Consider the following 14191-nt stretch of genomic DNA (forward strand, 5'->3'; position numbering starts at 1 on the left):
CTTCCGTGAGCCCTCCAACCGCTTAATGGCAGTAAGCAGGCCATCAGCGTCATCTCACACAGCATTGCGGCTGCACGCCACTCTGATCACCTTTTGATCTTCACACGATTTAAGGAGGCCTTGTGTGTGAATCCTGCCTGATGCCTGCTTTTTGATTTGTTTCCTGACATTAATTATCCTGATCTGTGGGCAGCGTGGATCTCTCTTCTCAACCTTTCTCTGTCCTCTATCGCTACCTTTGCAGCACAATCAGTTATCCGAACAAAATACTCCCTGCCTGTCTCGTTTGGTTTATCAAGGTTGTTTTGTAAAAGGAATGTCTCTGAAACAGCTGGCAGTTAGATTTCAAGTAGGGAGATGAGATTTGAAAATAATCCAGTGCAAATAGATTGACCTTAACTATCAAAACTAAATTGCAATTGGAGATACAGTCTGCTGACTTTGAAAGGGCTGGTCTTGATCTTAAATCTGTAGGTCACAACAAACAAAATACGACTATCCTTAATTATTGAACAAAGGACAGTACAGAACAGGAATAGGCCCTTGGGCCCACCAAGCCTGTGCTGACACATGATGCCTTTCTAAATACCTTTTGCCTCTATGAAGTCCGTATCCCTCTATTCCTTGTCTCTTCATGTCAAGATCCCTCTTAAAAGTTGTTATTGTATCTGCTTTTTACCTTGTTCTCTGGTAATGCATTCCAGGCACTTACCACCCTCTGTTTTTAAAAAAAAAACTTGCCTCTCACATTTCCTTTAAACTTTTCCCCCTTATACCTTAAATGAATATCCCCTTGTATTTAACATTTCTACTGTTGGTTGAAAACTCTGAACATTAACTCTATCCATGCGTTTGATATCCAAGTGAAAACAAACCAAATTTGTCCAATCTCTCCTGACAGCTATTATCCTCAAAACCTGGCAACGTGCTGATAATACCTTTTCAGTATCTCTCAAATCTCCATATGCTTCTGGTAGTGTAGTGACCAGAACTGTGTGCAATATTCCAAATGTGACCTAATAAAAGTTATATACAGCTGCAACATGACTTGCCAATTTTTATACTCTGTGTCCTGACCAATAAAGGCAAGCATGCCATATGCTTTCTTGACCAGCTTGTGATTTGTGTTGCCATTTTCAGGAGATTGTGCATCTGCTTGCCTAGATCTTTCTGTATATTAATGCTTCCAAAGGTTCTGCCCTTTCCGTGTACTTTCCTTCTTCGTTGGACTTTCCAAAGTGCATCACCTAGCATTTGTTCCAGATTAAATTCCATTTGCCATCCCTCTGCCCAAGTCTTGAGCCTATGTATAATCGGCTATACCCACTAGCAATTCTCCTCACTATCAGCAACTCCACCAGTCTTTGTGTTGTCCACAAACTTACTAATTAGACCACCTACCTTCTCCTCCAATTCGTTTTAAAATATATCGCAAACAACAGGGATCCCAGCACTGATACCTGCAGACTGCTGCTCTGTATTCTATGACTAAGCCTGTTCTGTATCCATCTTAACAGCACACATGGATCTCATGTGATTTCACCTTCTGTATCAGCCTGCTGTGAGAGACCTTGTTAAAGTCCATGTAATCAACATCCCCCTCCTTATCAATAACCTTTGTTTTTTGAGAAAATGACAAACAAGCTTGTGAGAGATGACTCCACCACATCCGCCCCAACAAAGCCATGCTGCCTACCACCAATAAATCCATTTCCAAATTAAGTAAATCCTGTCCCTAAGAATCTTCTCCAGTAATTTCCCTGCCACTGGTACAAGGGTCATTGGCCTGTAATTGTGTCTTACTGTTTCCACAATATTTTGCATACGGTGCTAATGTATTTCAAAGTTCAAACCTCCAGAAGATTATTGGGAAATGTCAGAGGAGAAGATATCGTAAAATGGTCGAAGGCTTTGTATTTTAATTTTCAAAGCATTCAGAGTAAGATACATAAAGTGATGCCACAGTTAAAAGTAAATGGATGGGATCTCGTGGCCATTGCGGTGATTTGGTTGCAAGTAGATCAGTTTTGAGAACTTAGTATTCATGAATATTAGACATGGGTGAAGCAGGAGGGAAGGAAAAAGTGGTAAAATGAGGGCAGTGATAGAAGATGTAAGATCGGATGATGTAGAATTCATTTGGCTGTGTGGCAAGGGCAAGGGAAAGAAGATATGTTTGGCAGTGGTATAACTTTAAAAAGGTTATTTTGTTCTTGATTGCTTTTAATGGAGTTCAGAAAGGCAGAGTTGCCAAAGAGTCGAGGAAGGTGCTAGTTCAGCAATGGAAGGGAAGTGGCTAATTCTCCCAGTTCAGGTTTTTTCTAGTTTGTTTTTAGCTGTCGCAGTCACAAGATAAGAGAGTAGAGGGGAGTTGCAAGCTTCAGTAAAGAACTGCTCTGACCTTGTTCTGAAATCACTTTGGATGTTGTTGCCTCCTGCATATAAGAATCTGTGTTGAATTTATCTTTTCTCCCAATGAGTGTGTTTTTGGGGTGTTGGGTGTATTGGGACGGTTAGTAATAGTTACTGTATTGGGTCGGTTAAGTTATTCTAAATTCTGCTTTCTTTGTTTGTGTTTCAACTGTAGTGTTTAAATTAATCCTATTTTGCCTAAAGCTAAGTAGTTTGATCAGCTGCATCACACCTGAAATATCCACCTCACATCTTTTAAAATAAGGTAAAGTTAGGGTCTAGGCTACATTTTTGAAATATTTTGAGGGGGTCTGGCCTGGTCAATAACAACTGGAATACTTAGTGTATAGATCCATAAGCAGTAGCTGCAATGTGCAAAAGGGCATAAATCAACAAATAATAAATACATCTAAAACTAATAGAGCAGTAATTATGGGTGACTTTACTCTTCATGGTCATTGGGTCAGTCGAGTTGGAAGGGAAGCTATGACAACAAATTCGTAGAGTGCATTAGGGGTAGTTTGCTAGAGCAATATGTCATGCAGCCAACAAGAGAACAGGCTTTCCTAGATCTAGTAATGGATGATGAGGTAGGTTTACTAAATGACATCTGAGTAAAAGATCCCCTAGAAAGTAGTGATCGTAACATAGAATTTATTACTCAGTGTGAGAACCATGGATTTGAAACAACTATGTTTAACTTAAATAAAGAAATTACAAAGAAATGAGGTTTGAGTTAGCTAAAGTGGACATAGCAGGAAAGCCAGTAACAAGAAATGGCAGATATTAAAGGAGGTAATTCATGACTTTCTACAAAGATATATTCAGAAAGAAGGAAAGATTCTAAAAGCGATCAGCCAATCATGGCTAACCAAGGATGTTGAGACTATAAGAAAAAGCACATGAGACAAAAGTCAGTGATAGCTCTGAAGATTGGGGTAAATTTGGAATCCAGCAGAGGAAGATGAAAAAGGTGATGGAGAGAAAAAAAAATACACTGAGGGTAGATTAGTGAGAAATTTTTTAAAAAACTACATCTTCTTGGACTCTTTCGCACCTCTGCCTTTATGACATCTCTTGAAAATAATCAAGGACAAAATAATATTTTTAAAGTGACACATAAAGAGGGGAAAGTGATCAAAGGCATCTTAGCAAAATAATCGGGGAGGTAGTTATGAGGCGCAAGGAAGTGGCAGAGGAGTTCTGCATCAGTCTTTATTGTGGAAGATAGTTCAAACATCCTATTAATACTAAATAATGTGGGGGAGGAATTAAGTATCGTCTAGAATTAGTTTTCGACAAATGTGCAGGGCCAAAGGCCCAAGATGAGTCTTCTGGTCCTGATAGCTTGTATTCTGGTTCCTAAAAGAAGGACATACAGTGATAGTGGATGCACTGGTTTGAAGTTTCCAAAAACTGTTGGATTCTGGAAAAATGCTGGAGGATTAGAAAACTGCCAATGTGACACCCTTAATCAAAAGGGAAAGGAGGCAAAAAGCAGGTAACAATATGCCAAATGGCCTAAGATTTATTGTTTGGAAAAAAAGTTGAAATCAATTTTTAAGGAACTAATAACAAACATTTGGAAAATCATAATCTAATCAAACAGAGTCAGGCATGGCTTCATGAAAGGGAAGTCAAGTCTGACTAATGAATTAGTCTTTTTGAGGAAATGTCAACCAGATGGGTTAGAGGGGAACCAGTAGATGTGTTGTATTTGAACTTTGAGAAGCGTTCAACAAAATACCTCATGAAAGGTTAATTCATAAGACAAGAGCCCATGATTTTAAATGTAGTATAATTCCATAAAATAGAGAATTGGCTCCTGGGTATAAAACAGTGAGTTGGGACAAGGGGGAGTTCTTTTTCATGGTGGGGATCGATGACTGATGGGGTACCACAGGGATTGGTGCTGGGATTGCAGTTGTTTACAGCATGTCTTGATGACTTGAGGAAGGAAGTGAATATATGATACCCATATTTGCAGACAACATGGAGCTAGGCAAACAGTTTACAGAGCGATTTACAGTTTTTGAGTGGGCAAGAAGTTGGCACATGGAGTATAATGTGGGAAAATGTGAAGTTCATTTTGAAAGGGAGAACAAACAAATAAAATATTATTTAAATAGAGAAAACCTGTGGAAAGTGGTAACACAAAGGGACTGGGGTTACTTATGATGCCCGAAGTGATTACACAAGTACAGAAATAATAAGGAAGGCTGTTGGAATATTGCTCCTTATTTCAAGGGGGTTAAAGTATAATAGTAGGTAAGTCTTACTGCAGCTGTACAAGATGCTGGTGAAACCATTTGGAGTGATGTGAGCAGTTTTGATCCCTGAATTTAAGAAAAGGTACTTCATTGGAGGCAGTTCATAGAAGGTTCACTATAATGATTCTTGGTTTGGAGGCAAAAGTAAAACCGGTTAGGATTCCACTAATGAGAGTTTAGAAAAATGAGACGTGATCTCATCGAAACATATCAGATTCTAAAAGGGCTTGACAGGGTAAATGCTGATATTTTCCCTCATGGGAGAGCCTAGGACCAGACCGCAGAGTTTCAAAATAAAGGGATGCCAATTTAAAGCTGAGATCAGGATGAATTTCTTCTGAGGGTTGAGAATCTTCGGAACTCCTTGCCACAGAGAGCTATGTGTATATTTAAGGCTGAGATAAATTCTTGATCATTAGAGGCATCAAGGTTTATGGGGAGAAGGCTGGAATTTGGACATGAGCAATGTTGGATCAGCCATGATCTTGTTCAATTGATGGAGCAGGCTTGGAGGGGGGGCAAACAGCCTACTACTGTTCCTATTTTTTTATGGTCTTAAATGTTGCTCTTTTTTTTTCATTCTTTGTCTACTTGTTGCAGCGTTATCCCTGGTGCACAGAAGATCTGGGTGAAAACTTGGGGCTGTTCACATAACAGTTCAGATGGAGAATATATGGCAGGTCAACTGGCGGTTTATGGATATAAGATTACAGGTATATGCGTTTTAAATATTTTGTACACCGGGTGTTTCACCAATAAAGATTAAACTTATTAAAATTTTTGTATGCTACGTTAATTTGTTTAAAGTGGCTTGAAAATGGGCAGCAAAACTGTTAGGGTAATTGTATGGTGCATCACCTGTTTTGATTCAAATATTTGTTTCTTACTGTAATGACTTCAACATCCTTGTAAAATCTTATGTCATCACAGGAATATAAGAATAAGTTGACTATTTTCTCACTGTCGTAATTGTTTCTAAACTGCTGTTAAACATCTGTTCATACTTAATTTGGTTCAATTGATTGTTTATGATAGAAACTTTAAAAATCTTGCGCGTTCCAGCTAGCATTGATTTTGGTATGATATAAAGCTGAGTTGTTTTTAGGCTGATCTTTGTCTGCTTAATTTGACAAGTACTCCATTTGCAAATTGTTTTTCACACCTTGAATTCCTAAAGTTCTTTGTGATAGCTTTATTTTCTTATTATGAATAATGGACTTTGACACATTTTTTCCATTAAATAATAACACAAGTAAAGAAAAGGATTTATCTTTATCCTTTTGAGTCTAATTAGGCATAATGTAACCTTGCATTTGTTGCAATATCTTTACACACTGTTAGATGGATTAAAAATTGAAATGTTATCTTGAGGGCAAATTTTAGTGTTTAAGTTAATTTTGTTTGCTGCTTTCCACCTGTTCAGCGTAAAAGCAGACCATTTGTATCACTTTAAAAAACCAAAATTAATGTCAAACTGAGAACAGCAGTAGACAAATGTTTTGCACTAAGTATTAGTATTGCAATGCCATGTTGAAAGCTGTGTTATCTTCAGCTTTCTGAAGCTACTTCTTACTAATTTGAACAAATTCAAGTATGTGATTTTGATTTCATGGCAATATTTGCCAAACAAAGGATATCTTTACTTTATCAACTCTGTTCACCTTGGTCTGCTATTTTCATGTATTTGTGAATTGCAGCACAATGTCCCTTCAGGATTAGGTTCAACCTCAAAACAATTGCATTTAGCTTTTACTGCCTTGCTATATTGTTTCATGTCAAATTTATATGCCATACATTTCTCCACTTACTTATTTACTTCCCTTTCCTACTGAAATCTGTTCCTATCCTGCTCACTATGTTATTTTGCCAGGGTGTGTTATTTGTAAAACGTTTAAAATTCTACTTGTCTAAATGACCTGGACTAGAATATAAAAGAAAAGCATTGGTCATTACATCTCATGGCACATTTATATTCTGTAAGAAAAACATCTGTGTACTACCATGTTGCGTATTTATTATTAGGCAATTATATTCCATTGTCTTCCCTCAAAAAAAATCCATGCATATGGGTTTTGTTTCCAAACCGCTTTCCTAATTCACCTTTGCTATCACAAATACTACCAATGTGTCCTGACGAGATTTGCTCAGAAAATCAATATGTGTAGTTTTCTGAACTCCCTTCTATTTCAGCCTTGTTTTAGCACTTCAGTCTCTTTTTGGTAAGTGAGAAGTCTTTGGGACATGCTTTATTTTAATTGAGTGCCACTTGAGAAATCTATTTGGAACTCCAAACAAAACATACTTTGGATTTTGCCTGAGTACTGCTCCAAGACTTGCTGATGCCAACAGGATCTGAAATTAATAAGCAAGCTTGAGTGGATTTCTAATGTGTTATCATAAGCAGTTGTAATCATTTATAATGGTGAGAGTTAGTGATTCCTTGATTTAACAAGGGAGCTTCTGATGCTCACTTTCTTGTTATAAAATTGATTAAAGCTTCTGTTTGTTGAATAATTTTATTTTGTCAATCCTGGTAGTGATGAGGTCAAATGCGCAGACAAATGCACAAAGACCTTACTTCATGTCTAGGCTGGTTTTAAGATAACTATACAGGTAAATTTGTAATATCCTATTTTGTAATAAAGCTCCCTGATTTGAAATTTAAAATGGAATTCATTGGGACTGTATCTCTTGAAAATATGTTTCTTTGTTCTAGTAGCAATATTGATGGACTTGGCTCCTTACATGTGCAGAATTAAAGTGCTTCAAGATTTGCTTGTCTGTGTAGTTGCACTGCTTTAGCTATGATAAATATTTGTGCTTGGCTTTCATTTATTTTAATCTTCTGAGCATTTAAAATATTTCTTCCTCATGAAGAAAGCAGAAATGATGGCAGGTCAGCCTGTTAGGTCCAAAAGTTTATTGGGAGTTGGCTAGCTCAGTTGGCTGGTTTGCAGTGCAGAGTGACACCGACAGCATAGGTCCAATTCTTGTACCTGTTGGGGTTACCATGAATATCCCATCTTCTCGAGTTGCCCCTTGCCTGAGGTGTGATGGCCTCAGGTTAAACTACCGCCAGTTGTCTAGGAGCGTTATGGTCCTTCTGGTCAATGTTGACTTTTTTTAACTTTACATATTTATTGGTCTCTGGGTGAATTTATAGGATTCCAGAATTTCTAGTGTCATTTTAAGCATTGAGGAATTACTTTTCACTGTCAACATATACTTCTTGAATGAACATAAAGGTTGTTCTGCCAAAATGCACATTTCATCAACGTGAATTCGCTATAATGCGATTGACGAATTGGGGACACTGTAAAGTGTCATACTTTTAAAACGTTTTGGTTGGAAGGTGATTACGTCGCCAACACTTGAAGTGCTGTTTCTAAAACACAATTTTTCTATAATGCGGGGTTGCACGAGAATGCAATGATCGCATTATAGAAGAACTGATTGTATTTGAGGATTTGTACATTTTTGAGGTATGCAAACAATTGAAAATGAATACTGCATTTGCTGTATATTGAATCTTCTTTCGGAAGGGTTCCTTTGGGAGACACAGGAATATTATTCTATTGAGAATCACAAAACGTGAAAATCAGTTTAACAAATTATTGAAGTGAGCTGGATAGTTTTTGATTTTTTTTTATATAGCAAACATGAGTAGGGCCAAATTACCACTGATAGTAGGTGTTAAACTGTTGTAGGAAATAACATGGATCCTTCCACAGTAGTTAATTGATAAGCTGTCATTCAACTTAAAATTCCACTCGTCCCACTGCAGCTCAAGTATTAGATGCTCATTACCATTTTTTTGTTAAAATAGTATTTGAGGTAATGGCTATGGCTATGTTATTTTTTTGTGATGCATTGAAATAATAGTATTTGTTCCAAGACAGATTTAGTCAGAAGACTGTGTTTCTGCAGCTTAATCGTAATTGCTCTGCTCACTAAAAGAAACATGAAAATTGCTTTCATTTTAAGTTAACCAGACTGTTTGGATGTAATTATTCCTCATTTGAATAACCTGAATTATCTTTAACAAGAATCATTGCTGAAGACCAGTTTGAAGTTGTTGCCAATGTTGACTGACTAAATCAAAATTCACATTGTAACATTAGAAGTTTTATGTGTTGTTTTCTAGCTTTGTTTATTGATTACAATATGGAGGCAGATCCTGTTTGCAAAGTTCTTGTGACAGGTGTGCACAGAGATTATTATCCAGACCATTGAATAGTTTTGTAAGATGCATGTAACAATTAAACAAACAAATGGAAAAAAAATTAAGTTCGTTATTTAAATGACAAAAATCAGGCAAATGCAACTTTGAATTTATGGCAGCTCTTTATATTTGTGCCGAATTCACTAAAAGCATTCCATATATTTGCATTTATCTCCAGTGTTACTGTAGCTGAAGTCCTTATTCATGATTTCATCTCCAGAATGACCCTTTTTAATGCCTGCCTCCCTTTTCTCGAGCATTTTGAACCGTCACCATGTTTAGAACTAGCCGTTTGCAACCTATTCTGCTTATCAGTCATGACTATCACTTAGGATCATTGCTAAACAGCATTGAATATGCATCTTTCCAAACATTAACTTCAAATCTGCCCTTGACTTAGCTTTTGTGCCATTTTTCCATACCCTCTGCTCTTTGTATTCTCCTAGATTGGGTCCTCTTTCTATCTATTTTTCACTTCACAATTAATGGCTGTCCTTTCATCCGTCTAGTCCTATACAGTACCCTGAAATTTATTTATTTATTTACCTTTTTCTTTAAATCAATTTTCTTAAAGATGGTTTTAAATGACTTTCTGCATAATATCTGTGCCCATCCCACGGTCAGTTTCCATGTGAACCTACTCCAAAAGTTGTTTTTTAATTCAGTGGTGGGATATGGGCATCACCAGCCAGGCTAGACTTTATTGCCTGTCCCTAATTGCCCTTGAAAAGGTGGTGATGAGCCACCACCTTTAAATGCTGTAGTCTGTTTGCTGTTGGTAGAACCCACAATGCTGTTAAGGAGGAAATTCTAGTATTTTGACCAAGCAATAGTGAATGAATGGTTATACGTTTGCAAGTCAGGATGGTAAGTAGCTTGGAGGGGAACTTAGAGTTGTTGGTGTTCCATTTATTTGCTACCCTTCTCCTTCTAGCTTGATGAGATAATGTATGAGGAAGGTGCGTTCGAAGGATCGTGGACAAATTTCTGCAGTGCAACTTAAAGACAGTACACACTCTGTGAAATTTATTTTGGTATTTAAATGTAATTGGTATTCAAATTGAGAAGAGGAATCAAAATATGTATCATAGAAATAACTCCTAGAATGGCTGCATTACAGTCCATTGAACCCATCCCAGGACTCCAAAACAGCAATTCAGCTACTCCACTTAACCATTCACTCCCTATACCTCTCCACTATTCTCCCCTTCACCTGCTTCTCCAATTCTCATTTGAAAAGGATGATTTGAATCTATTTTCATTACTTTTTTAGGGAAAGCGTGAATTGCTGATTGTGATTCAGTTCATAATCTCTTAATTAAAAAAAAAATTCTTCCTTGTATTACTTTGGGTTCTTCTACCAATCACTTAAAGATCTGTGCCCCCGCTTGCTGACTGTTCCAGTTCTGGAAACCAATTTCTCTTTATCCAGATCACTCAGGTTTTTGAAGACGCTCAGCAAATATGTTTTCTACTTTGTCCACACTGTTGGAGAGGACTGCATTCACTCAAGTTCTCAACATTAAAGAAAATCTATCTTGCGCACGCGTACTCTCTCTCTCTCTCTCTCGCGCTCTCTCGTTTGCTCGCACAGCTCTGTCTGCCTCTTGCACACGTGCTATGTGTCTCTCTTGGGCACGCACTGTCTTTCTGGCCGTCCTCTTTCTCTTGCCCTCCCCTCTATTTTTCACCCCCCCCCCCCCCCTCTTTCTCTTGACCCCTCCAAACCACACTCTTTCCCCCCCCCCCCCCCGGGCTGAATGCCCTTGACCCCTGAAATGTTCCCTGACAGGAAGGAAACATCCCTGTTTCGTGATTGTTGCGTGGTGTCCATTCATTCTCTGTTCAGTCTCGCTAATTTACCATGCCTCTGGGCATACTTGTCTACAATGTATGAGATAGACAAATTGGCCGAGTCACGTATGTGCTACTTGCATGGTGGATGGTGTCCCCACATGTAATGGTGGCATTCATGTTGATGCTCTGACAGGTCTTGCAGTGGTTGCCACGACAGGGTTGTACAGTGTTGTTGTCTATGTTGTCCTGAAGGCTGGGCAGTTTGTTGCGAGCAATGGTCTGTTTAAAGTTTGGCGGTAGTTTAAAGGTGAGAACAGGAGGCTTAGGGGAGGTCTTGGCGAGATGCTCGTCCTCCTTGATAATATGTTGCAGGCTGTGAAGAACAAGGTGTAGTTTCTCCGCTCCCAGGGCATTCTGGGCAATGAAGGGTCCCTATTGGTTGCTCCTGAGGAGGTCATTACAGTTTCTCACTGTGGCACATCGGAACTGGTGGTTGATGAGTGGAGCATCGTACCCCGTTCTTCAGAGGGCATTTCTGAGCACCCAAAGGGGTCTGCGTTCCTCCTCATCTGAACAGATCCTGTGTACGCATAGGGTTGTTTTAGGGAATGGATGTTTTAATGTTTTGGGTGGAAGCATCATCGTAAGGTTATTTGTGGGTTTGCGGTAGAGTGAGGGACTGAGGGTCCTGTCCTTGATGGAGATGCGTATGTCCAAGAATGAGACACATACGAAAGAGTAGACCATGGTAAGTCTGGTGGGATGAAACTCATTGATATCACTGTGTAGTTGTTTCAATGACTCCTTGCCATGGGTCCAGAGGAAGAAAATGTCGTCAATATACCTGGTGTACACTGTTTGTTTGAGGTCCTGCATAGAGATGAAGTCTTTTCGAACCTGTACATGAAAATGCTGGCATATTGTGGTGCACATTTGGCCCCCACGTCCGTTCCATATGTCTGGATGAAGAATTGGTTGCGAAAGATGAAAACATTATGTTTGAGGATGAAACGGATGAGTTGTCGGATGGTTGGAGATTGGTAGTTGTTGGTGTTGAGTACTGAGGCTGTTGCAGTGATGCCGTCATCGTGGGGGATGCTGATGTCGAGTGTTGAAATGCCCATTGTGACAAGGGATGTTCCCAGTTCAACTAGTCCGTGGGTTCTCAGTTTCTGTAAGAAATCTGTAATGTCACAACAGAAACTGGGAATTCCCTGTACAATGGATTTCAAGATGCCCTCGACATAGACCAAGAAGTTCTCACACAGGATCGCATTGTCTGATACGATAGGACGTCCAGGTGAGTTGGCTTTGTGTGTCTTTGAAAGGCAGTAGAAGTACCCTATGCAAGACTTATGCAGGATGAGAGCGTGTAGGGAACTCTGAAGGGCTGGATCAAAAGTCTTGATCAATGTGTTTAGTTCACGAGTGTGTTCTTTGGTCACATTGGCTGGCAGTTGCCTGTAGTGTTTCTGATTGTTCAATTGTCAGTACACTTTGATGCAGTAGTCTGTTCTATTTTGAATGATGATGGCTGCTCCTTTATCTGCTGGTTTGATGACAATGTTGCAATTAGTTTTGAGAGCATGGATGGCATTGCGTTGTGATCGGGTGATGTTTTGCTCTATTGTGGCTGGCATTTGCACATTTCCTGATGGTTGGAGCATGCATGTCAAGCCTGCAGCAGCCATCCGGAGTTGTCCAAAATGACTCCTTTGGTTGCTCTATAGAGTCCTTCGAGTGGAAGAAATTAGACCACACTGGTGTGATTAAACTTCATGCTTAGATTTTTTGCAGATACATTTAATACATTGATAATATTGGTTTCGTAATTCAACCAGAGATACTGCCAGTTCATCAGACAACCTCTTTTAATGAGTGTTACTTTTGTGGAACTTGGTTGCAATTACATCCATAATGCAAGTAACAATTCACTATATCTTCAGTGTTTCTTTTCTATTTTTCATCACCCACTTCTAAAAGTGATAGAATCTATCTTATTTCCATCATATATTGTCGTAGTATTGTTTGTCAAGGTTTGACTTGCAGGCAGAGCATTAAACCTTTGGGGGGGGGAAGTCTTGCAAATAGTGCTTTTTAATAACTTCAGGATATTCCAAAACACTTTAGCATCCAGTTAAGTACTTTTGAAGTGAGGCTACATTTGTAATCTAGTCTGGTCAAATTGGACTACCATGTCAGAAATTTGACATGAATATGTGTGTAATCTCACACATGTTCTTGCACCCACGAAAAAACTTAATCCAAGATTTATCCTGTAACCATTATTCTACTATGTTAGTTATAAGTGTTGCAAACCAAATCTGGTTTACTAAAGATTAAATCTGAATACTAGAAATGTAAAGAAAAATAGGTATACAAAAGATAAATTTATGTCTAAAAGGAGAAATAAGTGTTTTAGATGTGAATTTAAGAATTATTTTCATTAGTTCTGATTGTCAAATTTAACATTTTAACTCAACAAACTTTATTTTCCATGTATTAAACAATCTGTTAATTTCTCACATTTTTATAAAGTTTATGGCCGGAAAAACTGGGCATAGTGACCCTCTTCAACGGACATAATGGTTTAGTGAAGAGACTTGATGTGTTCAGAATTAATTTTCTTTGCGATCACTAGATGGTGCTATCTAACAATTAGCATGTTACATATAACTTCATAAAGTACAATGTTAAAAATCATACAAAACCAGGTTATAGTCCAACAGATTATTCGAAAGCACTAGCTTTTGGAGCGATGCTCCTTCAGGTAGCTGTGACTTGAAAGAGCAGCACTCTGAAAGCTAGTGCTTCCAAATAAACCTGTTGGACTATTACCCGGTGTTGTGTGATTTTTAACTTTGTCCACCCCAGTCCAACACTGGCTCTTCCACATCATAACTTACAATTTATTATTGCAGTCATTAATTTAAAAGGCGTCAGCTCCAGTTTAAAAAAAAAACTGGCAGAATTTTACTTGGAAAACCAAGGATTTTGCTCAATGTAATTAAAGCAATTTATGAAACATTTGGCTTGATGAGGCTGTTTAACCAATAGGTGGCAGTGTGTGACAAGGAATTATCACTGGTGAAAACAAAAGAAAATCTGGAAATCACAGCAGATCAGGTAGCATCAGTGGAGAGAGCAAGCTAACGTTTCCAGTCTAGATGACTACATTAGAGCTGGCATGAAGTGGGGCGGGGCAGCATTTATGCAATAGTGTGGGTGTGGAGTGCTGCAAAAGGAAAGGTGCTGATAATGCAGATTAAGTGATTGCAATGCGAAAATGGCAAGACGAATTTCACATGCATCTAGATGCTAAACACTTTTTTTCTGTCACTTCTGTCACCGTGCCTACTTATTCGAATGTGAATCCCACGCCCTCTTCGAAGACCCCTTCTCCTGAAGCCAACAAACTCCACCCTCCTGGCCTCCCACCCTCCCTTAACCTTTTCATCTCCAACTGCTGTCGTGACATCAACTGTCTGAA

The 14191-nt window shown here is 38.6% G+C and overlaps 1 protein-coding gene across 2 annotated transcripts in view; it reads left to right on the forward strand.

Annotated features, from left to right (window-relative positions):
* The window catches only part of cdkal1 (CDK5 regulatory subunit associated protein 1-like 1), a 600053-nt gene that overhangs the window by 10309 nt on the left and 575553 nt on the right, over positions 1–14191 (forward strand). For both annotated transcript variants that reach the window (XM_072560914.1, XM_072560913.1), the window contains exon 3: positions 5283–5395. In XM_072560914.1, the coding sequence (XP_072417015.1) occupies positions 5283–5395 (113 nt within the window). The remainder of the gene's footprint in view (positions 1–5282; positions 5396–14191) is intronic.

This window comes from Chiloscyllium punctatum, chromosome 41, assembly GCF_047496795.1.
Source record: "Chiloscyllium punctatum isolate Juve2018m chromosome 41, sChiPun1.3, whole genome shotgun sequence".
Classification (NCBI taxonomy): Eukaryota; Metazoa; Chordata; class Chondrichthyes; order Orectolobiformes; family Hemiscylliidae; genus Chiloscyllium; species Chiloscyllium punctatum.